Source organism: Podarcis erhardii (assembly GCF_964252035.2).
Source record: "Podarcis erhardii genome assembly, chromosome: 8".
NCBI classification, from domain to species: Eukaryota; Metazoa; Chordata; class Lepidosauria; order Squamata; family Lacertidae; genus Podarcis; species Podarcis erhardii.
In genome coordinates, this window is record NC_138499.1 from 46,917,857 (window position 1) to 46,943,782 (window position 25,926).

A 25,926-nucleotide genomic window follows, 5' to 3' on the forward strand; every position below is an offset into this window, starting at 1 on the left:
GGTTAAGAACAGACCTCCAGAACGAATTAAGTTCTTAACCTGAGGTACCACTGTATAAGGCTGGGTCTTCATGTCTGCAGGGAGTGGGGAGTAGAATCACAGCACCAAGCCACACATCCCATCTCAGGAGTGAAAATTTACACATCTGCAGCTTGCCTACATGTGCGCAAACTATGAATTGGGCTCCAGGCACAGTCAGGGACCCTGCAAAACATCTAACCATGTGTAACAGCCTACGTGTGCACAGGTTTTATGTGTGTAGTGCAGATGTGCAAACAAATACACATTTTCTAGTGGACAGTATCAGAGCCCAGCAGGGTCAGAAGAAAATGCTGTGGTCCAAGGCTGGCACAGGTCATCTGAAAGTAGCAACTAAGAAGCCGAAGAGCCAGAGGCAAGCAGCATGGGCCAGAAGTGAGGTTCTACAGCCAGCAGACAAAAACTAAAACTAAAAGGGCTGTAACAAAGTTGTCAAGCCAATGCAAGTTCTGAAGCAGACGAAAAGGTATGTCTTCTTTGGCGGTCACTCATAGCCAAATAAGATTGTCTTCCATGAATACAGCATTAACAGTGTGTCTGTGACTGTGGAAGCCAGTTCTGGATCCACACATTCTTCCACAGTGGGGGACGTAGGTTTCTGGGCAGGAGGTGATCACGGTGAGGATTTGCCAAATGTCCCTTCCTTTTAGCATGTTTCTCCCTTTCATCCTGAGTTTGTGCTTCTTAAAGTCCATGACACCTTTTGGTAGAGGCTATTCTCCAATTGGAGCACTCACAGACCAGTGTTTCCCAATTGTTCATGCTTATAGTGCAATTTTTTAGATTTGCCTTGAGAGCGTATTTAAGCTTCTTTTGTTGTCCACTGGCATTTCACTTTCCATTCTTAAATTGGGAATAGAGTAGTTGCTTTAGAAGACAATAATCAGGAATCCAAACAACATGACCAGTCCATCGAAGATGATATTGAAAAAGGTATGTATTGGCTTCTTGAGTGAAGAACTGCTCAGGCTTAGGAACCAGGCGTGTTCATGTCCTATATTGTCCCAGTTATATCAAATCAGAAGAGAAGGAGGGAAGAGGATAAATGCTTGTGCAAACCTGAATAATTAAGATACTTAAAACAAATGTTCCTTGGCACACTGTATAGGCATGTAACATTTACAAAAATCAATAGCCCACCATGCATGAATAACCCACTATTTGTGTTGCTTTGTTCCTTTGAGATCTCTCGCATTGAGTTTCAAATTGTTCCCTCATTTTATACCTCAAAGGGGTAATTTTTAAAAAATGCATGCACACAACACACACATACTAATGAACATCACAGCTGATTTTTTTTTTAAAGTGAAAGGAACATAATTATTTAAGGAAGTTACTAGTAATTATCCAGGGAGCCAACAAATAGGGGTGCATTGCTACAGGTAGAATGTGAATTTATTGGGATCAACTGTATTCCAGCTTTAAGCTTTTGGGTACAAGCTGTGTCTCTGATGTGCCTTCCACAATAGGGGGTCTGTTCTCAGCAGGGGACAAACGACAACACTGGGTGAGGGTGGTGTTTGTTGTTTGTATTATAGGTCTCTGATATTTATTTCATTTCCCCCTCTCAGCTTCCATTGGATTAAGCCTCCCTCAGACAATAGAGCCAACTCTGGCTGTTTAGGTTAGTTTTTAAAGGTCAATAAAGTTCTTTCTTTCCCAGGAAACCCTCTTCCTTCCTCTTCAGTCCTGGGCGTTCCCTGGGTTAGAACCTCATGGTTGATTTCAGCTTCACTGGGTTTGGCTGTTACCCTCCCTCCCTCCTCCTTCCAAAGTCATCTCTTTTATGCAAAAGGGGTTCCTTAGATTTTGTAAATAATAGACAGATGGGGAACTGTGCCAATCAGTTACTTGGAAGAGCACCTAGCCATGATTTTATGTAGAGTCTAAATGACTGTTCTGCTCTCATGTAAAGTACTGTTTCCTACCCCAGTGGAAGAGGGAGGAAATCCCAAACATACCGCCTTAGGCTTCCAAGGATGTGCATTTTTGCTCACTGCCCTTGCAAGAAATATAACTAAGACAGAGTAATCTGCTTCTCTCTTAGTGAGGGTTGCTTAGCATTGCTTATGCTGTATTTGCATCTAGTGCTTTTGGCTTTGCATGCTGTCATAGAAAGATTGCACTGTTCCTCACAGCTTTAGATATTTCAGGGGTTTTGCACACCTCTCTTCACTAGCATTCTACATGCTTACATCTAACCACCTGTTTTTTAAAGCTACCTTTCTGTCTCTTTCAAACTCATCAATTGCACAGTATATGAAAGGAACATAGGAAGCTGCTGCTTTATATTAAGTCTGACCTTTGGTCAGTCTAGCTCCTTCTGCAGTGACTAGCAGTGACTTTCCAGGGTTTCAGGCAAGAGTCTCTTACCTTTACACCGTATAGTTAAAGCCATGGTTTTCCCAGTAGTGATGTATGGAAGTGAGAGCTGGACCATAAAGAAGGCTGATCGTCGAAGAATTGATGCTTTTGAATTGTGGTGCTGAAGGAGACTCCTGAGAGTCCTGTGGACTGCAAGAAGATCAAACCTATCCATCCTTAAGGAAATCAGCCCTGAGTGCTCACTGGAAGGACAGATCATGAAGCTGAGGCTCCAATACTTTGGCCACCTCATGAGAAGAGAAGACTCCCAGGAAAAGATCCTGATGTTGGGAAAGATGGAGGGCACAAGGAGAAGGGGACGACAAAGGACGAGATGGTTGGACAGTGTTCTCAGAGCTACCAGCATGAGTTTGACCAAACTGCGGGAGGCAGTGGAAGACAGGAGTGCCTGGCATGCTCTGGTCCATGGGGTCACGAAGAGTCGGACATGACTAAACAACTAAACAACAACAACAACAATTGAGGATTGAGCCAAGGACCCTCTGCATGCAAAGACCTTGCTCTACCACTTAGCTCCGGCCCTTCCCCAAAAGGGAGGTGAGGGGGGAAGGGTCTCATTTTCAAACTAGAATAGGCAAATCTTATTTTGGAAGATGATATGGAAGGAACACACCAAGCTCAGCTCATAGAAAAATCACATTATTATTGCAAAGGATAGCTGTTCCTACCAGTACAATAAACTGCAGAGCTCCATACTGGTTACACACTGGATATAATTTGGCAGTTGTTGTTGCATACCATAATTACAAACAAAAACAATACTCCTCCATATTATTATTTCTGTGTGTACCTTTCCAAGGGCCACATGTACTCTTCCTCACATGCAGAACCATAAGGCTGGTCCAATGCTCTTTTGGTTGCTAAAGCATGCTACTGCTACTGATATTTTATGAGGAATAACTACTCTGGTAAAGAAAACTTATGTAGTTCTGTCTTAAGTCTCTCACTTTTGTTTTGGTTTTGTTCTTTAGCAGTGAACCCCCCCCCCCAATCACAGCTTAGTGAAAACAATCTGTTCCTTGTGTTCATCAAAACACCAGTCAAGTACAGCCATCAACAAAATCACAAGATAGAGATGCCTCCTTCCCAAGTAATTATAGGATGCTCCACTGTCTTCATGGAAAACTGGAGTGGTCCACAAGTAACAAGAAGCATCAGAGAGCAAATGCCATTACAAGCAAATAGAGCTGGGGGCAGGGGCAGGGATGGCTCCTGAAGTTTATTTTAAAAATTGACACATTTGGGTATACCATATCTTTGCCGCAAATGGGGCATTTTGAGCCTTTTTTTTTTTTTTGCAGCGCTCTTTGTAGCCATCTGGTCCCAATCCATGTGCAACAGATTGTGTTTTAAAACACTGCTTGCTATGCCAGGATAGATAATGTAATTAATATTATTGTAATTAATTCACTGTTCTCAGAGTGGGAGGGATGGGGATTGGGGGAGGGGTTTTTACTCCACACCTCTTACTAAAGACCTAATGAGGAATTTGCAAGTGAATGGAAGGCCATTGCTAGCTGTTATTTTAAAACAGGGAGAGAGGTTGCAGACACAGATTCCCTGATAAACACTCCATGCAGAGCAATTTGGCTGCTGAGCTAACAAAGTCTGCAGCAGTGAGAGACAGATCAATTAATTAGCCGCCACCAGTCATTACCTGTATGAGGATTGTTGAGGTAAAGCCTAGTCTGGGGTAATAATTTATGAGCACCCACTTCCAGATCTCTTAACACCCTTCTAAGCTATAACAATGAAACTGCTACCTGTTCAGCAATTAATTGGGACCAGATGGACCTTTTAAACGGAGAGAGACAAGAGAGGTGGGCTTCCTGGTACCATCTTGGCAGAACAGTTTTATGGTTTTCTAGGAGGGTCTACCTTCATGTTTACTAGAAGTACATGGAACTAATGTTAACCATGATCACCTGGCTAGTGACATTTCCTTCCTCTGGTACCTGAAACACACACTTTTAATGGACTTCCACCCAAGAAAGTTTTAACACTGAACTCCTATAAGGACAAACTCCACTGCCAAGTGGTACATACATACATGCACACCTCATTTTATTTCTACACCAACTTTCTGTGGTTCAAACCATGCTCCAGGCAGCTTACAACATGAAAAACACATGACCACAATATAACAAAAGTAGTCGTAAATAAAACATTGAAAGACACACAACCAAGCTGAACCATTTCCACATAGATCACAAGATCTAAAAATAAAAATACAAAAAAGCCAATAACAGCTACAACAACCCCCCCAAAAAAAACCCCCTAACAACACCCCAGTACAGAGGCTCCCCCCGCCCTAGTTTTTCCAGCAGATAATCTGGTTAAAATACTGGAGTGAACTCAGCCCTGGGAGTGACACATCCACACTGCCCTCACTGGAGACACACTGGCTTTATTGTTACTACACATCTTTTAGTAACTCTACCATGGCCAATATTTGGCAAGACACCTTGGAATGGCTTTCAGCATCTGATGAAATGCATCTTTTGCCAAGTGAGCATCTAGGAGAACGAAAGGATTAAAGACAGATTTTTTCCCCTTTTTAATCCCCTGTAGAGGCAGGTGACCTAAGCCCATTGCACTCCTTAATATGCCACTTTACAAGTAAAACATAATGGATAATGCACCTATTGTTAACCAAAAGCAGTCATTATAGCTGCCTCCTTAGGTTATGATAAAAAGGGAAATTGCAAAACAAATTGTCTTGATGTTTATTCATCTGCTTGACTTCTAGGCATGCAATTGGTGCTGCTCAGTTTATTAAATGTTCTTCCTATTTATTTCTTCTTGAGTACAAGAGCAGGACTATTGATTATTTATTACAGATAGGTAGCCGTGTTGGTCTGCCATGGTCAAAACAAAATAAAAAAAATCCTTCCAGTAGCACCTTAAAGACCAACTGAGTTAGTTCTAGGTATGAGAAGTGTGCATGCACACGAAAGCTCATACCTAGAACTAACTCAGTTGGTCTTTAAGGTGCTACTGGAAGGATTTTTTTAATTTTGTTTTGATTATTTATTACTTATTGTATTTATTTTATCCAGCTTTTGATTTATATCCAGTTCATAATCCAGTGGATTTATATCCACCTCCCTGCCAGGATATTTTCTGTCTTCCCAAGTTATGGACTATTCTACCCAAGCACGAGAAACTGCCATTTGGACTGCCAGGATCCAAGTTGGAAAACATAATCTCTTCCAGCAACCAAAAATAAAGCAACTGTGACTTCTCCTGCCCATTTCCTCTTTGGTTCTGTTCCCCCTTTCTCCAGCGTACTGGAATTGATCAGGGCTCCGAGTATGCCACACAGAGAGCCAGTGAGAAAGAAGGCAGGCAGTAGACATTGCTATCTTACCTCCTGCAACATTCGGAGATGTAGCGTTCTGCAATTTTGATTCTGGCAGCTGCAATGTTTAGAAGTCCACTCCATATTTTTCTAGTAGTTCTAACACTGCATAATCTGGAACAGATCCAAACTCTTGTTTCAGTCAGGACTCACACTCCCTCTAAAAGCTAACTTGCTGTGAATAATTCCTGGTAGACCTCATACCATATACGTGCTGCTACTAAAATAATTTTAATAAAACCATTTTATCTGGCTTTCCTTGGCCTCTGAAGAACCATACAATAACGCTCCCCTAGATAGATATAGCAGAATTAATAACAAAGTCTACTTATATAAATGTTTACTTTTGTAAACACGGAGAGAGACACTGGAAGCAATACACAGCTTTCTGTAATGTAATCATAATGTAATACAAGATAATAAGCACCATTAGTGTGCAAGCACTGATAACATATACAGTATTATACTCAAACTATATAGTCACATGCAAGTCAAACAACTGAAAACCATTTCCTACAGATTAAGAATTCACACTTTTCGTCAAAACAGTTGCATTACTCTCCAAACATGTGCAAAACAGACATTAATTGACTCACCCAGATGAATTGTTTCAAAAGCAGGAATAATATCTTGTTGCTGATTTGAAATTCTGGACTAAGGCTTCTTGGATCAAATCTGGAGTTATTGTAAAGGTAAAGGGTCCCCTGACCATTAGGTGCAGTTGTGGCCAACTCTGGGGTTGCTGGCGCTCATCTCGCTTTACTGGCCAAGGGAGCTTCCAGGTCATGAGGCCAGCATGACTAAGCTCTGGCGAACCAGAGCAGCGCACGGAAACACCGTTTACCTTCCCGCCGGAGCGGTACCTATTTATCTACTTGCCCGTTGATGTGCTTTCAAACTGCTAGGTTGGCAGCCCTAGGCTCTGTGGTTTAACCCACAGCACCACCCGCGTCCCCTGGACTTATTATAGCTCATATCATATGACAAAAGCCCATTAATGTCATATTAGAAGCCCTTTGATTACATATAGTACAGGTCTAATTTCTAAACTTGCACACTGCAGAAACCCTCCCTTAACTATCAGATTCAAGGTCAGACTTCATACAAACCAAATTCAAATATGGCTAACTAACACTTCCTGAGGAGCTGTGTAGCCATTTGTCAGGGAACAACTGTTTATGCTTGCTTAGATACAACTATTGTGCATAAATTAGGGAAACGGCAGCATCATATTTAAATTGGCACTATTTAATTTCCATGTTTTTTCCATAAAAAGGTAAAGGGACCCCTGACCATTAGGTCCAGTTGTGACTTGCGGCACTCATCTCACTTTATTGGCCGAGGGAGCCGGTCATGTGGCCAGCATGACTAAGCCGCTTCTGGCGAACCAGAGCAGCGCATGGAAACACCATTTACCTTCCCGCTGGAGTGGTATCTATTTATCTACTTGCACTTTGATGTGCTTTCGAACTGCTAGGTTGGCAGGGACCGAGCAACGGGAGCTCACCCCGCAGGGATTCGAACCGCCGACCTTCTGATCGGCAAGTCCTAGGCTCTGTGGTTTTTTCCATAGCGCACATTAATTCTGTGCAAGGAAGAAGTTTGATTCTCTCAGTGTGCTTTGTAGATGGTGGCTTTGTGTGTTATTTCTGTCCCACTTTTCCATTTCATATCTAAAATGCCCAGTGCAGCTTACATTATACAATACCACGTCAATCATTAAAATACTTTTTTTAAAAAAACCCAGCAAAAACTTCAAGCTAAAAGCCAAGGGCTAATAGGGAATTTTCAGCAAGTGTCTTAAGACTGTCAAGGAGGAAACCATATGCTTCTCCCAGGACAGGACATTCCATGGCATGCTTGACATATAAAAGGCAATACCTGGTGAAATCCAGTCTCTGTGTGTTATGTATATGTGGCAAACAAACATCACATCTCACAATTATACTTTTATATTTACAACTTTTGAAATGGGCTTATTCTAGTCATAGACAGAGATAGATACATGAAAGTTTCTAATTTTATCTGCATCAGAACTTACACCAAGCTTCTCTAGGTTTAACAGTGCAATCTTATTAATTTTTATTCAGTAGTTAGTCTCACTGACTTCTGTGGAACTTACTCCCTGGTAAGTGTGCTTAATATTGCAGCCTCAATACTGCACACCAACTATCTACTTCATCGCACAAATTTTTACAATAGGTAAATTAATTACCTGGGAGGTAATTATACCAACAGTGCGCTTAAGTTCAGATAGCATGCATGTACCCTTACAAAGAGCAAGCATGGAAAATTATTCTCCATAAATGATAAGGATTGTATACTTATTGTGATTTTTACATTGTGATGTATACCACATTGTGATTGTTATATACAAAGTGGTATAAATAGTGCTTTTTTAAATAAAAAATGTTTAGGGGTATTCTCATTTTGACTCAAGAAAATCACCATTTTATAGTTCAAATTGGGGAAAATAATATAGTAAATGGACATCGGGGTAACAACGGAACTGATGATTCAGCGTGCTAGAATTTCTTTTAAAAATTAGTTTCTTCTCCTGTTAGAGTCACAAAATGTTTAAGGGTATGCATACCCCTGCGTACCCCCAGAAAAAAGCACTGGGTATAAAAACATATTAAAATAAATAATATATCAGTCAATTTTAGAGCTGATTCAAATTTGCAATGGTGCAAGTCTATATATTAAAAAATAGTGCATAGCACACAAATATTGAGTGACTGTTTTTAACCTTGTGTAAGTTACACAAAATAAAAACATGACATTAAAAGTAACAAAATAAGCTATAAAACAGCAGCAGATAAAACAAAATCAGAAACACCAGATTAAAAAGCCAGACATAGCAAGCACTAAAAACTCAAGAACCAAAATGTCTAGATATCAAAAGAAGAGGAGTTTGGTGTATCCGCTGAGAGAAAGGAATTTGAAAATCATACTGCCACCACCGAAAAGTTGTCATGGGTACCTGCCCATCAGATTTCATGTATGGGCAGGACCATGATCAGAGCCTCAGATGTGACCTGTACCCCAAAGGCTTTCAAGGTTAAAATCAGTGTTTGAGTAATCCCTCAAACAACAGCAATGCAATGCAAGACAAGAGTAATATGGAATGCAAAAAGCTGTCATATGCAAAAAGTGGACTATTGGCCTCCATCTGGCAGTGACTCTCAATACAGAATTTTCCCCCAGCCCTACCTGAAGAAGCCAAGGATTGAATCCAGGACATTTTGCATACAACACATGTGCTCTGCCAGTGAGCGACAGCCCTCCACGAAGATTGGATGGAAGCAATAGCACAGGAGCCTCCACATGAAGCAGGGAAAACCTCCTTATCTGAAGCTGCGAGTCAGTGTAGAAAATACCAGATAGAATCTGATAGAGTTAGACCAATGGTCTGGCTTTGCATAAGTAAACTATTAAAATAATAGATTGGAAAGATACTTGGTTGTTGGGGAGTTTTTTTTACGGAAAGGAGGGAACTTCCAATCAGTTGGGTGAATTGCAGCACACAGAACCAGCACAGAAAAACATTTGTGAAACCCTTCCAACTAATATCAGTGTTATTACCCTTCATCGTTTGGAGAAAACAAACATAATTTTACTGCCATATGAAACCTGTCACTACGTTGTTAAGTAAGCAGTTATGATAGGCTGTGATATTAAAGATAATTATGCTTGTCAATTGAGCTGAAGCAGTTAATTAGATAAACAAAACATCTCATTTTTATTTCCTCCTGAACAGCAAGAGATGGGTAGAAAGTAGCGTGTATTAATGATATTATTTTCCCTACCATGGACGAGTGTTTTAATAAACATACAAAAGCAACTTTATCGGTCCTCATAAACCTTGATTGAACACACAGTGATAAGGTCTGTTTAAAATGTCATCTTCACAATAACACACACAGAGCCAACTTGAGCCTTAGCAATGACCTGTGTAAAAGAGGCCCTCTGGAAAGTGCAGGCCCCGTTGTGCAATGTATATCATATAAACAGTTCAAAGCTTCTGTGGCTGTTCTGTGTGTGCGATTATGGGTGGCTAAAAGGTGGGGGTTGTCAAGTGTGTATATACATTTTTGTGGCACCAGCTTTAAAGGCTATTTTCTTCCGAAGAAGTCTGGCTTTGGTAAAAGGTGAATAGCCTGAGAGGGCTGGGTCCTTTGAGCCAGAATGACCTTCAGCACTTAGATCTGCAAATAGAGACAATTTCACAGGGCTTTCTGAAGGAGAAAGGCCTCTCGTTTTAATCACCATCATTATCATCATCAATGCTAACACACAGCCTATGAAAATAACCTAATATGCATGGCAGACTATTTCAAGTCCCGTGAATGGAAGGAAGTGACAGAAAAATTTTGTGGAATGAAGAGCCTTGACACTTTTAATTTTCTTTTAAAAATGCAACTAGTCGTACTAATTCCAACTCCAGTAAATTGTTGTCTTTTTTTTTTCTTTTTTATAATCTCATTCTTGTCATCTGTGCCCTGGGAATATTTAAATGTTCCCAGTTTCCCAAAACCAGTGGCAACAGTGACACCCAATGGTACTAAGAAGGCAAAGCCCCAGTCAACAGATACCATAATAAATTCCAAATCTTTTTCAAATGGAGAATATTGGAATAGACAGGAACAGCATCTGAATGTAAGGGTAACACATAAGCAATTTCCTTTTGCAGTGGAGGCTTGGTTTTGATGTGGACAGTGATGTATTGGACATGTGAAGATATTGCAATTCAACACACTTTCATTACATAAGCTTTACATGGGACACTATTTTATAGCTCAGTTACATATACATTTTATCTGCATTTAGCGCTTAAAACCTTTTGGAGTGATAACCCTTTTAAAATATTAGTGAAAAACTGCTTAAATGAAACAGTATTATATTTCTATGGTCCTATATGGTAAATTAAAACAATCCGAATGGTCACCACCATTTTATTATTATAAATTAATTTTCTTTCATCATACATAAAACAGAAACAGAAACAGAAACAAAACAACAAACGTAATAATACAAAAATATCAGAAATAACTAAGGGAGCCACGAATTAATTATTGTAATTGGTCAACAAAATCTGAAGATATGAGGAGACACCAGTTAATGAAACCATTAAGAGCTCTGCATTTTCTGTGCTTGCAGCACCAAAGAGTTCTGGTACTGAATAAGAAATAATAATAAACCTTTATTGTCACTACACCACCTGTGTGCAGTGAAATTAAACGAGCCCCCCCCCCCCAGTCTTGTTCACACTGTGTGTGCTTGTCGGAAGTCAATTGCACCACTAGTAAAATAACCCGTTGGTAAAAATAATAGAAGTCCAACCACAGTATAGAAATGTTCTGGCTCTTCTAAACTTTTGGAAACCTTTGTATTGTGGGTTATCATTCCTGGATTGCCAGGCTACAAAAATGTTAATACTGTAGATTTTGGCAGGCTCTGTAGTCTTCGTTCATAGTGCTATGAATATCCTAGCTCCACCATTCCCACCACCATTTTAGCTAATTGTGTCCGTCCCCCCCCAAATACGGTAAATACTTTCAGTCTTGCACTTTTGATCCAAAACATTAAGGACTCGTGTTTCTTCCTCTTCTTCTTCTCACATTCCATGGGTAATTATGGACATCATGCTTAAATGAATAAATGCTTATTGCAAAATTATCTTCTTTTTTAAAGATCCTTGGTGCAGTATTTCCAATTGTATGGAAAGTCCATTGCAGCTCTGCTCTCAGTTTATGTTGCAAGATCAATTAGTTGCAAGATCAATCCACCTTAAAGCAGACTTGGAGAGAAAGAACGGAAGTCTTCTAGCTCATTCTCATTTATGCACAGATAAGATTTAACTAATAACTTTGCATTCTGATATGATCTTCTTAGCAGTAAAGTACATTACTGCCCCCTAGTGGACTCTCTCTCTCCCCACAGAGAGAGAGAGAGAGAGAGAGAGCTATCAAAGTGATCCAGGTTTCATTTCAACTACTGTACTGTTATTTCTTTCCTTGTTTAAAATGTCACCTAATCCTTAAGTGCTTTTGGACTTCGGAGATGGGGTGCATAACCTTTATTAGAGATTCATCTTTATTCAAATTTTATTGTTTTAAAAATGTGCACTTTTTAGAAATGCTCAGATAAAGCATCAGTCAGAAAACGCTTTCTTGCTGTGACAGAACACCTAGCTCTGCTTTCATTTTCAAGCCTTCCTTTCTGTCATAGGGCTGTCCTAGATATATAAAAAAAGGCACACATCTAATACTGAACTCTTTATTTGCAAGAGAAACACTTACAAGCAGCTACCACAGTGCTCTGGACACACACACACTTCTAGTCTCCAGGCATCTGTCCACAGATCTGGGCCCTATGGAGCAGTTGGAGCAACAGGGAGACCCTACTCTGCTGCTGGCTTATAAATCCTCCCCAGTCAGGTTGCATGCCCACAACCTGAGACTTTTCCTCCATGTAAGGCGCCACTTTTCTTCCCACCTCAAGATCCTCCTGGTTCGAGGAGACAAGAGGGACAGGGGAAGGTCAGCTGAACAGCCTCCTCTTCTTCCTCCACATCTGACATGCCTTCCTGTCTCAGGCTGCCCTTCTCTCCTGGCTCCTGCCTTGCGGGCAGTCAGACCCCATAAATCAGTGGTCACCTCTTCTGGGTCACTCCCCTGGTCCCGTCTCAGTCACACATTCTTTGGAGCCCTGCCAGTCCCTGACACTTTGCAGTTCGGAAGAGGACGTGTACCGACCTAGAAATATTGAAGCCAACAAAAGTTGTCATCACACCCATTTAAAAAACTGAATTATTTTAATCTAACCAAAATATCTTTTGAATTCCCAAAACATGTTACAACTTTTGAGCACTCATTTTTGGAATTTGAAAGTTGAAAAATTCAATATGCCCCACTACTGCATCTTCCATACCACTAGAAGCTGACCACCCTCAGTACTCATAGTAACACTGAGTCTAGAAATACTATACTATACTGTTCTATAGTCTAGAAATACTATACTGTTAGTTGGTAAGCTGGAATTAGTCCAGTTTTAGAGCCACATTAGTTTATTTTGTAATCTGTTTTGACCTCTTGCCTGCTTTCCCCTACCCTTTCATTCTTAGTAGTTTCACAATTTGACCACTGAAGTGTGATTGCCAACCTCTGGATTCTGGAATCCCCACATCTAGACACTTGGAATCCATGCTACAGAAAGTTTAAGATCAGAGGCGTGAGAAACCAGCACATTCTGCTGAACTCTGCAAGAGATAAATTCAGTTTTCCACAAGCTGAAATAATTGATGTTATCCACTTTGTGACCATCTCCAATTAACCCATCTTAGAATGCATCTCTAGATGTTCATAGGACATTGTTTATATGCATCATACTAAATCCTTCTGCAAAACAGAATCCTTGGGTCATTTCGTTCACTTTTGTTGGGCAGAATAATGTCTGGGTCTTCTCTTGCTAGGTTGCTCAGTGCTTGCATTTGTTGAGTTTACAGTTCTCTGAATTTGGTGCCTCCTAATGACACAACTCAGTCTACTCAAGTGGCCACAAGTGCAGGCATTTTCAACAAATGCACCATTGCAACATGTGTGTCAGGTAGCTACTTGGCTGAACCCAAGTACAGTATATTCACAAAATATTGCAAAATAGATTTGTACTCTTTTTCAGAGGTTGTGCTTCAGAGGTGTCTCCTCCAGCAGGTTATTTCAAATACGTACTTAATTTAGCTGGTACTCACTTAAGTCAATAGGAGCAGCTTAAGAACACTGCTGTTGTCCTAGTGCCCACTCAAGAAGGGACCACTCTCCTCACTTGAAGGGTGTTTCTGAGGGAGCACTAGGACAAAACCAGGACTCCACCCCCATCCCACTGCTGACCAACATACATGCAATAATTGAAGACCCAAATGTCTAGAGTGCAGCCAGTGCACATATGTATTTGTGTTATTGTGCTTTTATGGATGTTACATTGTAATTCCTTGAGTATTAGGTATTCTTCTACATCTGGTTAGAAGCCAAACTGACTCTAAGGAAGGAGTGTGTCAAAGATTCTGTTGGCAGTGATGACATTTTCCTATCTTCAAGCAACAGGATGACTACAGCTGACTTGGTAGTTTTAGGGCCCATGTGAGAAATGTACCGTATTTTTCGCTCTATAAGACACACTTTTCCCCTCCTAAAAAGTAAGAGGAAATGTGTGTGCTCTTATGGAGCGAATGCAGGCTGCGCAGCTATCGCTGAAGCCAGAAGAGCAAGAGGGATTGGTGCGCAGCGATCCCTTTTGCTCTCCTGGCTTCAGCGATAGCCACGAGAAGCCTATTGAGCGCAGCGGGAGCACTCCTCCCTCTTCGCTCAAGAGGCTTTGCGTTGCATTCTTGTTTCTTGTTTTCCACCTCTAAAAACTAGGTGCGTCTTATAGAGCAAAAAATACGGTAGTTTCCTGCTGCTGTATTGCACAGCTTGCTCTTTTCACCTATTGGCTGTGAAGTACAGTGGTACCTCGGGTTACATACGCTTCAGGTTACAGACTCCTCTAACCCAGAAATAGTACCTCGGGTTAAGAACTTTGCTTCAGGATGAGAACAGAAATCGTGCAGTGGCGGCGTGGCGGCAGCAGGAGGCCCCATTAGCGAAAGTGGTGCTTCAGGTTAAGAACAGTTTCAGGTTAAGAACGGACCTCCGGAACGAATTAAGTATTTAACCCGAGGTACCACTGTAGTGTCCTACTTCCGGTGGCCCTTGGCAACCCTCCTCACCCCCAGCTGCTATACAGCACAGGCACAGTGCAGAACATTGGAGTCAGGGAGAAGGGAGCACACGGCTAGTTTAGGCAGCTTATTACTGGAACACTATCCATAGGAACCCTTTTACCATAGGTGTTGGGCCCTATGCGTAGTTCTCTGATCAGGACTGCAAGTACTGTTTCTAATATAGTGCAGATTAGAATATAGTTTGACACAGTCATACACTTCAGGTTTATATTTACAGTTTAATAAAAGTATAAATTCAAGTCTCAACATCTGTCTTCTATACTATAAAGGTTTAACAAACTACTTATTAAATAAATTAAGAAAGGTTTAAACAAATGTAGTTTTCTGTTGGCTAAGGGACGTTAAAATAATTTTGTTCTCTACATTGTGAACAGAATGACATAAAATAGCATCAAAGCAACAAAAAGTAAGATTTGCTAATACAAGTGCCCTACTTCCTTCTACTAGATTTGAGGTCAATGCAGCACCTCGCGTCCATTCTCTTAGACAATGAATAACTTAATTGACCTGCTTATAAGACTAGTCATGCTATGAACGTGTTTTGTAGAACGGAGAAAAGGGACAGAGGATACAAAATGATTTAATAACTTTATCATTCAACTTTTCCAGCTGTGCTAAAATAATAGAACACAGAATTACACCATTGTATACCAGAAACTCCTTTGTCACCAAAGCATTGACATTTGCCCTACCTATGACATACAACATTCTTCCTTTACTTTTTGGCATAAAATGCCTCATTTGTTTTAGTTCCTTATATAAACTGGGTGTTCAAAATCAATGAAAAGTTCTTTGATGGCAAACTCCTGAAAAAAAAAACTACCTCATGTGCCACATTATTTTATTAATTATGTTACTATTAATAAACTCTCTAAGATCTTTTTTCTGTGCATATGCATGCACAATTTCAGAAGACCGTTTGTGGAAATAGTTATCCAAATTGTTCTTGGAATTAGATATTTCACTTTTGAAATACTGCAGCAACTATACAATTAAATAGCCAGAAATTTCAAAATCAGAACAGAAACAAGTATTTTATAAATGTAAGCATGCTTGTCTAAGAAGTCAAGCAGCTCACACTTATTTAACAAATTTATACTTCATTCTAATACACAATCATATGCATCTTTTTTTGAAAGATAAACATAAGGGATCCAAGACCCGTTTGCTTTTGTGGAACTTCCAGATGGCTGTGCTTAGGAATTGCAGCACAATCCTATATACCATGGATATTTTTATGTATGCAATGTTTCTGTACCTTCTTTCATCACAAACCATTCCTAAGACATGATTAACTTTGTTCCAGGCAATTTGCAAACTTCTGCATAAAATAAAATAAAAATCTCAACTCAAATTTATATGACACAGATTATATTTACCAAATATAGTCTATTCCTGCAAGTAATTCCCTTTGAGTACATTTAACAGGAATCAAATTGTTAAAGGCAATTTTCTTTCTAATCTAATGCTTCACCACATGCTTATAAGAATTTGTCTGAATTGGAGTTAAATACAAATAAATGGTGTATCTGTTAATTATAAATCCAAAAATTAACTTATTTTCTGCAATCATGCACCATCTAAAATATGTGATTTAATCTTTGGGAGACTATCTACAGCCTACTGCAGAACATTCAGAGCAAGATGCTTTTCCATATCCTTGGATAGCATTTATATTAACCCATCATTGCCTTATCCTCCCTAAACAGCCCCCCAATTTATAGAAATCTCACAGACATATCAAGCACTGTCCTGGTTATTAACTGAATGGTCCCAATGAAGTTTCAGAAAAGAAAAGTTCATGCATACTGCGAAGTCTGCACCAAAATGAGTAATATTCATATTACAGAAGCTATTGTTCCTATTTATCTTAAAACTCTCTGCTGTATATTCCCTTTTTGCAAGGTGGCATTTAAGTCCAATTACTAGACTTAAAATGTTAAATTCTAGCCTACAGATAGAATGGTTTTCTTTTGCAAGTATACAAATAATAATGTCTGTCACCATTCTAAAAACTGTTCTCTCAGTTGAAGGGATTATGGCCGAGATCCTGAAAGCCTCTCAGGCCGAAAGAAGGGCTTGCTATATTACGCAGTGCGTTTTCTTTTCATTACTAGCAACAGCCTGTACTATCTTCAGCACCATCACATTGGGAGTTTTCCCCATTTGTGGAGGCGGCTTTTCAGGAGGCCAATTCTAGAAGGCACCCCTGCTATGTATGTGGAGGCTACAAGCAGCCCTTTAAAATCAGCAACTTTTGTAATAATCCTCATTCTCCTTTAAACTAATGTGGGACAATAAGAAAACCATACAAAATTATAGGCTTTCAGATTTTAGAGGCATTTTGTAATACTGAAACACTATTCATTTATTGTGCTGATTTTTAAAAATTCCTGTACCTAGCTCCGAGGCTTAGCTTGCTTTTGCAATTTATTACTGACACTACTATGAAAACGTATTTAAAACAAATACAATTTAGAGAATTAAAAATATTTATACATGAAAGCAGCTGACTGTATAAAAATCAACAGTGAAATTAGAGTTCATACATATAAAATAAAAATACCAACAGGAAATTGTCCCTTTAACATAAAGGGGTTGGGGAGAAAAAGAAAGGCAAAAGATATAAAAAAGACTGCATTGTTAATTAACCTAAACTTGGTTTAGCTTTCTTGATAGGAGAGGTTGACCACTCAAATACTGATTTGTATTGTCAGTCTAAGCACTTACAATGCAACAACTCCATAGCATTAGAAATGTTTTCAGGACAAACTTTAGCTGCCACTAAAGCTTATGAAGATTCAATGAGCAAAATGTAGTAATAATATGACAAGCTACTGTAAGACACTTTATATTTTAATACAAAAGGATTCTTCGTTCAATAGCCTTTCGGCAAATAGGACATTCACTCATTCGATCGCCACAAAGCTGACATGTTCCATGACCACAGAGAAAGATCATATTCTTTAGACGGTCCAAACACACGGGACACATGGTCTGTAGGAGACAAAAATGAAACTAAAGAACTGTCTGCAGACAAATAATAACCAAGTATTATACCTTATCAGCTTACTACGCCTAATGTAAATACCATTTTCAGAAAGTGAGGCTGGTGAAATAAATACCATAAAAAACTCTGAAGGATACTCATCAACCACCTGCCTTAAAGTAGTGTTGCTAAAATTTAACTCAGCGATTAAAAATTCTCAAAGCACTTAACATACATCTTTAGCGTTCCTCACAGAAAGATACACCAGAATCATTTTGTGTTGTATATGGGCTTAGGCCAACTTCACATTTGCTAAATACATTCAAAGTTTTGAAGCAATGCTACATTCTTCATATTTTTATTATTATGACCATCATTGCTAAGGACATAACTGTCTTTGTAAATGACATCTATTTTATACAATTAAAAGGTATAGTGAAACATGAAATAAATCTGTCACACAGAAACAGACTGTGAAGCTCATTTAAACACTTCTGAAATTTTGGAAACACACAAACCCTTTCGGAATTTCTAATGGCAACTAAAAATGAAATCTCCGTATATTTCCAGATATTATGACCCCTTTGAGTCTGTAGAACTCTGTCTGATGTGATATTAAATAAAAATGGAGGCCATGACTTTATTAGAACGCCCAAGTGCTGTCTGTACCAAAGGAGGCCAGAAAGAAGACTGTTGGCCCTGCCTACAGGACAGAAAGGAAGGCAGAGTCTAGTTTGGATGACTTAGCTGATTTGTCCTTGGAAGGATAGACCATTCAGGAAACTCACTGCTCAGTTGGAGGATCACTGCTGTCCTGAAAATAAGTTTAAATATAAGTTTGGGGGCGGGGAGGGGAACAAACTAAAGGTGGCTTTTGGCTTTTTATCTGCGCATTCATCTTTCTCCCCTCCTTTTTAATAAAAGCATAAAAATTAGGAATGCTTTTGAAATCAGGACTAGTAGTAGTTTCCTGTGGATTTGTTCTCTTTGGCTCTTGTTCTGTTCTCTGGTGGCAGGGGAGAAGAGACTATGGATTATATCCAGCACTGTACAAACAGTTCCACTCATGCATTGGGATTTCCCCTTCCTCTTCTCTCCCCACACACCCCCATGATCTGCTCTGCAGTTTACATAAGAACCATTGGTGTTTATACTTTCTGCAGTGTTTGTGATAGAAAGTGGGCAGAGGAGAGGAGAAAGAATAAGACATGAATAGATGAGGGAGTGCCTTTGCAGTGATTGTCTTAGCAGTAGCACCCTACTGGCACTTTCTTGCTGCCCTGATTCAGAGGGAGCTGAACTCAACACTACTGCCTGGAACTACTGTCTTACTTTTATCACTGTTATTTATTTTTACCATCAGCTTTGTGGATAAGGGCTGGGTAACAAAATAGTGGACTAATAGATAAAGGTTGATAAAGTCCAAAGAGAAATGTCATTTCTAATAAGGATTTTTTTTTATTAAAAAAAACCCCTTCTACATGGCAGGGTTTCACTATTTGCAGAGGTTTAAAACCCATATTCAATCTGCCATAAAGTCTGAAGAAAAGAAATGTAATTCTTTCAAATGATGTGGCTTTTGTCCTACATTCCAATTGTTAAACATACGTGAAATGAGTTGCCTTTGCGCAACATACATCCATGCATCATTTTTTAAAAATCCAGTTTGTGTCTGTGGACATTTTATGTGAAAACAGAAGAAAGAATACGTCCTGAATCTTTTTCCATTTTTTTATAAAATTTATTACTGAACCTAAAAGATGCTTAGGGAGATATTCTAGAGTTGATGACAATAACTGCAGTGTACAGTATGCCTACTATTTATATTCCTTTAATTGTTGTTTTAATTAGTGTAACTTGCCCCATGATGTTAAGATGAAGGATTGGTGATAAATTAAAATAACAATAATAATATTCATAACATAAACCTTTATATTGATAACTTGCATATAATGCCTTAAAAAAACAAAGCTTTCTTTTAATATTGATCATAAAAGTTATCTATTTTTTTTTACCTGTTCTTTTATGTCCTGCAACTGCTGCTGCAATTTCTGTACATCAGCGTTGACATTGGTATTGTCCTTGTCTTTCTGCAGAACAGGAATGTTTCCACTTGCTACACAATGCAGAGAAAAGACAATGGTGACACGAAATACTTACAAAAGAGCTGAACCAATTTAAAAATTACTACTAGCCCATTAATTGCATCAGAACAACGGTTCCAATGCAATCCATTTCCTGAATCAGGAAGGAGTTTGCAAATTGAAACCACTGCTAAAAGAAGAAAAATAAACAAACTCACCAATGTCATCTGTGGAGTCTTCTGTACCTTTCCCACCACAACACATAATGAAAGGCACTCTTCGCTCTACCACTGCCCGACACTGTACACATTTTTTCATCAGACTGGCACAATCTGGAGGGGGGGAATTATTCAGATTGATGCAGGTTTTTTTACTTATTTAATGTAAAAGTGGAATGTAATGAACAGATTAACAAGAAAATATCGTAGGGAGCCTAGAACACATAGCACACCCGTTTTGCATAGTCCTCACCAGTGAATATTGATTCATCCATGTTAGGGACTGGAGACAGTTTATCATCTAGCACAAGATAGTTTTAAAAAGGTATACTACTCCCACCAGCATCGCATCTACAATCAGTTATTCACTTTTATAAGCAAAGGGATAAATGTCACACTAATCTGGGACTAAGCTTTTCCTCTTCTCTGGTAAGGGGGTGGGCAGAACACCCCTTATACATTTGAGTGAGACAAACTCAGAAACTGACTTTTATATTTTAATACATCCATCTTCCAATAAACTCGATCTACTTCAGTAAGTGAATTTAATCATCTTATTCCACAGTACAATTGTTAGCCACCAAAAGAACTTACTTTCACAAGCACACATGTGTCCACACGGCTGAAAGAGCACAGCTGCTTTTTTGTCTGAACATACTACACATTCTTCAATCTACAAAGAAAAATTACATAGCTCTTCAACTTTTCATAAAGAAGCTTTTAGTTTCTCAATTGTAGCTTAATCAGCTTAATGTCTGTTCTGGGCACATTAGTTCAAAATATGATTAAAAATAACACTATAAAGTATATAGAATAACACGTCTTGCTAGGAAGACACAATGGCTCCAGTCTCACAACATTTGAACATTCTTTGAGTGTGTCAGCACTTAGGAAAGGATGATCTGATAGACACAATACACTTGTATTTTTTTTAAAAAAGCTTTTCACAAATCCCTCACAAATACTCCTGAGTTAGCTTAGCAACAGATTGGAAACTGGTAAAAAAAAAAGAATGAATAAATGGACAGTCCTCACAGTGGAGTGAGGTGAGACAGGGTCCCCTAAGCAACCAGTGGTTTTTAATTTTTTCATAAATGATTTGGACTTAAATAGGAGCAGCAAGATGGGCAAGTCTGCAAACACCAAATTCTTCAGGGTGGTGAAAACCAAAGGAAACTGCAGAGATGCAAAAGATGTCTCCCAAAACTGTAGACCTAGTAAAGGTGCAGAGAAAGTCGATCAACATAGTCATGAGGGTGGAGCACATTCTGTACAAAGGAAGGTGAAAAGCTGGGGACGGGCTTTAGCTTCAAAAGCCAACCAGTGAGAGTTGGAAAAGGTTTATAAAATTCTGCAAAGCATGCAGAAAGTGGAGAGAGATTTCTTTTCTTTTACTCATATCACCAGAACTTGGGATCATCTAATGAAAACAATTGGCAGAGGATTTAGAACAGTCAAAAGTAATTCATAAGAATATAACAGTCTGCTGCTTAGGACTATGACCCAGACTGTCATTTGCTTAAGTGTTTCTGCTGTTTGATTCTAAGAGCATCATTTAAAATGCTCGAAGTTTAAAATGGCGCATAAACACTTTTATTTTAAGGTATGTCATACTAAAATGAGCTGGAAATAAAAGCACGCACCTTTGTCCTGGATTGAACTTGTTCTTTGCAGATAAGGCATTTCTTGACTCTTGGTGAACAGAGAGAACAGGTAGCAATATGCCCACATGGACCAAATAGAGTATCTCTCTTCATATCAGAACATACCATGCATTCTTCTAAGGTTTCTGAATCATTGCTGATCATAGAAGGGCTCCGGGAACCAACCTGACCACTAAACACAAATATTCATTGAGATATTATATAAATATTCAACATAAATTGCATAGTTCACCTAACCAGCCTTGTTAGTGGAAGCCGTGTACAATGACTTCCACATGCGTAACAGGGCTTTCCCCTCCTCTCCACCTCTTGCATCCCCCAAAATTAGCTTGGGATGAGAACCCCTAGAAGAGAGTACATGGGAGGGGAGAGGGGGCATCATTCCATTTGGTAAGTTGCAATGCTTTTGCAGGTTGAATGATTGGAAAAAGATGGGTGTTCAATTCCACCCTATACAGTGGACGCTCTGGTTGTGAACGTGATCCGTGCGGGAGGGACATTCGCAACACGCAGCACCGTGTCTGCGCACGCATGGGTCATGATTCGGCGCTTCTGCGCTGAAACCTGGAAGTAACCCATTCCGGAACTTCCGGGTTTGGCGCGGTGCGCAACCTGAAACATCTGTAACCCAAGGTATGACTGTATATGTAATCATTTTGCGTTATATCATACTTTGTTGTATTGCTTCAAGATTAATATTTACTCATCTGCATTGGAAATTCAGGGGAATAGTAAACAATGCACCCTGCCATTAAGGCAGAAAGAACTAGGTAGAAAAAGGTGGCTATTCTGTATAGCTTAAAATCATGTCAAGGGCAAAAAACCTTAAGCTTGGTAAGTATATTAATTTTTTATTTTTTTACATTCCTCCTGGACTGTTTTAACACTTAGAGTGGCACTGACATTTAGTAAAAATGGAAAACAAATAACAGAAGAATTTCTTTAATACTTCTTAAAACGTCACAAAGTGTGCATGTAAAGCTGAATTCATCAAAACTCAATCAGGCTAGGTATTATTCAAAAAAACCCCTGACAAATGGTCTTAATAAATATATTACAGAACAGTTTCTTCTCTGAGGTTCCCCTCCCTTAACAGGAAAACATGGCTATATGCACTTTCGACTGACATTTAGTTAAATTTATGTTGGAAAACTGGCAAAACCTTGGATTATTATTTAAATATTTCAAAAACCTGTGAGGCTCACTGAAGAATAAAGAGGCAACAGCTGGGATCTAAAGTGCTGCAGACAGAGTTCAGATTGGGCACAGGAACCTTTACCTCATTCCTTCAATTGGCAAGTTTCCTAGGCAGCTCAAAAATCCAATGCATGGTCAGGGGCTTTCTACACCAATATCCCATGACACACAAGGTGCTGCCCCTGGGAGAATATTTGCAACAGTGTGTATGTGGATGGAAGAGCCGATTTTGATCATGGCTCATATTCCAAAATTCCTGACTTCCTGTGTGATCTGGAACAGGGAGCATGCATTAAATAATTTTCTATCTCAAAGTTCTGACCAATTTCAAAATGTTGCTGAGGGCACAGAATAGCCACAGTGGACAGTGAATTCAAAATTCAAAAATGAAAACATTGTATGAAATGTTAATTAAAAGTAAATGGCAAAATAAAATAAATGATTGAAGAAAAGGCTTCCACTAGCCCTGGGGTGGAGAAAACATTTTGGCTCCAGGGGCTGATTTTTTTCAGGCCCCATCCCGCAGGACAACTTGTGGGCAGAATAACTCACCTGTGTATCACATTGTCATTATGATGTCATATGGTTGTCCTGCCTGCCCATTCAAATCCCCTGCATATGGTGTACCCCAAGCATTTGAGAACCATAGCTCAAGGTACATATCTTAAGGGGCATTGCTGCCCCATGTGTTGCACCATGGGAATGAAAAGGAGAAAGTAGTCTGCACTTTGCAGGCACTGACAACAAGTGGAACTTCTCATTGTCAATGCTTGCAAAAGGAACCTTTCTCCCCTCTCGGTCAGCCCTATGCTTGGCGCTTCTCCAAGTGTTTGACATAGGGCTAGCAAAGGCTTCATTCTCCCCTTCTGATCAAGTGATCAGGAGCAGAGAAAGAAGCCTGAATTTTTCAAGTATTGACTGTATACAGGAGAAATCCCTCTCTCAGTCAATGCCTGCAAAATACCAGGGCTGACTGTCTTTGCAGCCAAACTGAGCTGGACTTAATCCCTTGCTTGTCAGCTAAACCAAGGATTGTATACATTAAAACATTAAGAAACTTAAATGAGAACACCACTATTCAATTTAGCTCACATGAAACTAAATATTGTGAGAATGCAAATCTACCTTAATTTTATTTGCTTCTCTTAGAATTGGGATAAACGTACTTATTTATTTACAAGGTTTATTACCCACCCTTCACCCCATAACGTCCCAGGGCAGGTTACAACATATGTGTGTGTGTGTACTTTATCAGCTGTTCTATAGCAAACAGAAAATTGGAAAGGAAATGTGGGTTAATCCTATTGCGCTGCTACAATACAAACCTGACTTTTTCTTTGTGACATTTAGCCAATGCTTTACAGAGGCTAGGATCAGGACACAAGTCAAGGGGCGACTGACCCTTCTTATTACGAATACCAAGGTCAGCTCCGTTAGCTGCCAGGAAGCAGGCAATAGATGCTGCACTCTTCTTTTCTGCTCCCTGAGTACCCAGTCCCATTATCAACTGAAAGAAAGTAAATTCGCAACTAATGATGTACCTGAAAAATAATATCTTATGAGAAAACAAAACCAACAAGACAAAACTGTATCATTAATAGATCTGAGCAAATACTAGCCCTGAAGTGTAACTTCATGCAGTTAGTTCTTTTCAAAGTTCCTTGAACAGAGTGAAAGACTGTATCGTCTGGTAGTATCAAACACTGCACGTGCAGAGTTCCAGTGGCATAGTGAGTGGGACTACCAGGGTGCCCCAGAAGATGGCGGATGGCGGGTTTTGCTCCGGTTGAGCAGCTCACTTGCTGTGAGAGCTGGGGGGAAGCACAGAGGTAATGTGTACCCCCTAAGAGAGCCCAAAGGATAAATTTGGGCATCTAACAGTCTAGCGGCATCAAGGTTTTAAAGCTCTCTCAATGCTTTCTGATCAGGAAGTGTTGCCCTTCCTCTCCCTCTCCCCACATACCATCTAAATCTGCTCCTTAGAGTCCTCCTACCCCATGGAGCTGATTTTGAGTATGCATGGGTTGCTGCAGAGAACATGAGAAGAGGAGGAAATCCCATTGGGAAAGTCCACTGCACTAGTGGAGCACTGGTGTTGGATATGATGCATGATGTTGACAGTTCTTTTGTACCAAGCCATTCATCCCACATACCAACCCTTCATGTGCAACTCAGCACAATTCTGGCATTTGCCATATTTTTAAGTTAAAATTTAACCCTCATCTGCTGTTAACACTACTGCCATAAAAATCACCTAATTTCTCTGCAGTTATTTTTTCCTATTGTTCTGCCTCAATGAAACAACTTGAATAATAAAAATTAACTCACTTTCCTTGTATATACAACCACACAGACAAATATGCTCAAAACACTATCTAAAACATCAATATAAAATCTATTGTCAGTTTCTATCGTTTAGTACAAAGCATACAACTGAAAAGTTAGAAGCCATGCATACTATAATTATTTAGCTCGTTTTTGTTCTGGATTACTGCTTGTTAATTCAAATGACATTTTATGAACTTTTGAAAAGAAATACAAGCTGATTACCAAAATCAGAAATATTTGGGGATTTAAAAAAAATGTTTTTCTACCAAAGTTGTCCATGATAATATGCCAAACTAATTCTCAATTGGCATTTATATTTAATGGAATATTATCTTTAAATAATTGCTTTTCAGAAAACGGAAAGCAGTCCAAAACAAAACAGGATCTTGCAACATACTGCAGAGAGAAAGTATAGTAGAGAAGAAATAAATAAATTCAAATTATTTACTGTGTTCTTCGATGGCTCCCAAGCAGTATCTACCTTGCCCACATCTTGCATGTCTTGGAGCTGACGAAGCTGTGACAGAGTATGATGCCTCAGGGCTTCATGGAGGGGTGTATCCCCATCTTTATCCTGAATATCCAGTTTAGCACCTGCACGAACTAGAAGCTGAGGAGAAACAATTCAACCTTTTGAACATTTATTTTCTCACATAATGAGTCATAGACACATTAGAAACTCTGAAGTGCACAATAGCAAATAAATTTGCCATGCAAAGTCACTTTAATTACCGTATTTTTCGCCCCATAGGACGCACTTTTTCCCCTCCAAAAATGAAGGGGAAATGTGTGTGCGTCCTATGGGGCGAATGCAGGCTTTCGCTGAAGCCTGGAGAGCGAGAGGCATCGGTGCGCACCAACCCCTCTCGCTCTCCAGGC

At 39.5% G+C, this 25,926-nt stretch overlaps 1 protein-coding gene across 2 annotated transcripts in view; it reads right to left on the reverse strand.

The window, feature by feature from the left end:
* Positions 1-15,131: 15,131 nt before the first annotated feature.
* MIB1 (MIB E3 ubiquitin protein ligase 1) overlaps positions 15,132-25,926 on the reverse strand; it is a 42,499-nt gene continuing 31,704 nt past the window's right edge. Inside the window, exons 15-22 of one of the 2 annotated variants that reach the window (XM_081874938.1) lie at positions 25,496-25,657; positions 24,045-24,226; positions 21,502-21,694; positions 20,453-20,531; positions 19,859-19,972; positions 19,572-19,672; positions 18,345-18,370; positions 15,132-17,564 (exon numbers count right to left, since the gene is read on the reverse strand). In XM_081874938.1, coding sequence (XP_081731064.1) covers positions 17,534-17,564; positions 18,345-18,370; positions 19,572-19,672; positions 19,859-19,972; positions 20,453-20,531; positions 21,502-21,694; positions 24,045-24,226; positions 25,496-25,657 — 888 coding nt within the window. In that variant the 3' untranslated portion in view covers positions 15,132-17,533. The remainder of the gene's footprint in view (positions 17,565-18,344; positions 18,371-19,571; positions 19,673-19,858; positions 19,973-20,452; positions 20,532-21,501; positions 21,695-24,044; positions 24,227-25,495; positions 25,658-25,926) is intronic. The other variant, XM_081874937.1, reaches the window with a different exon arrangement.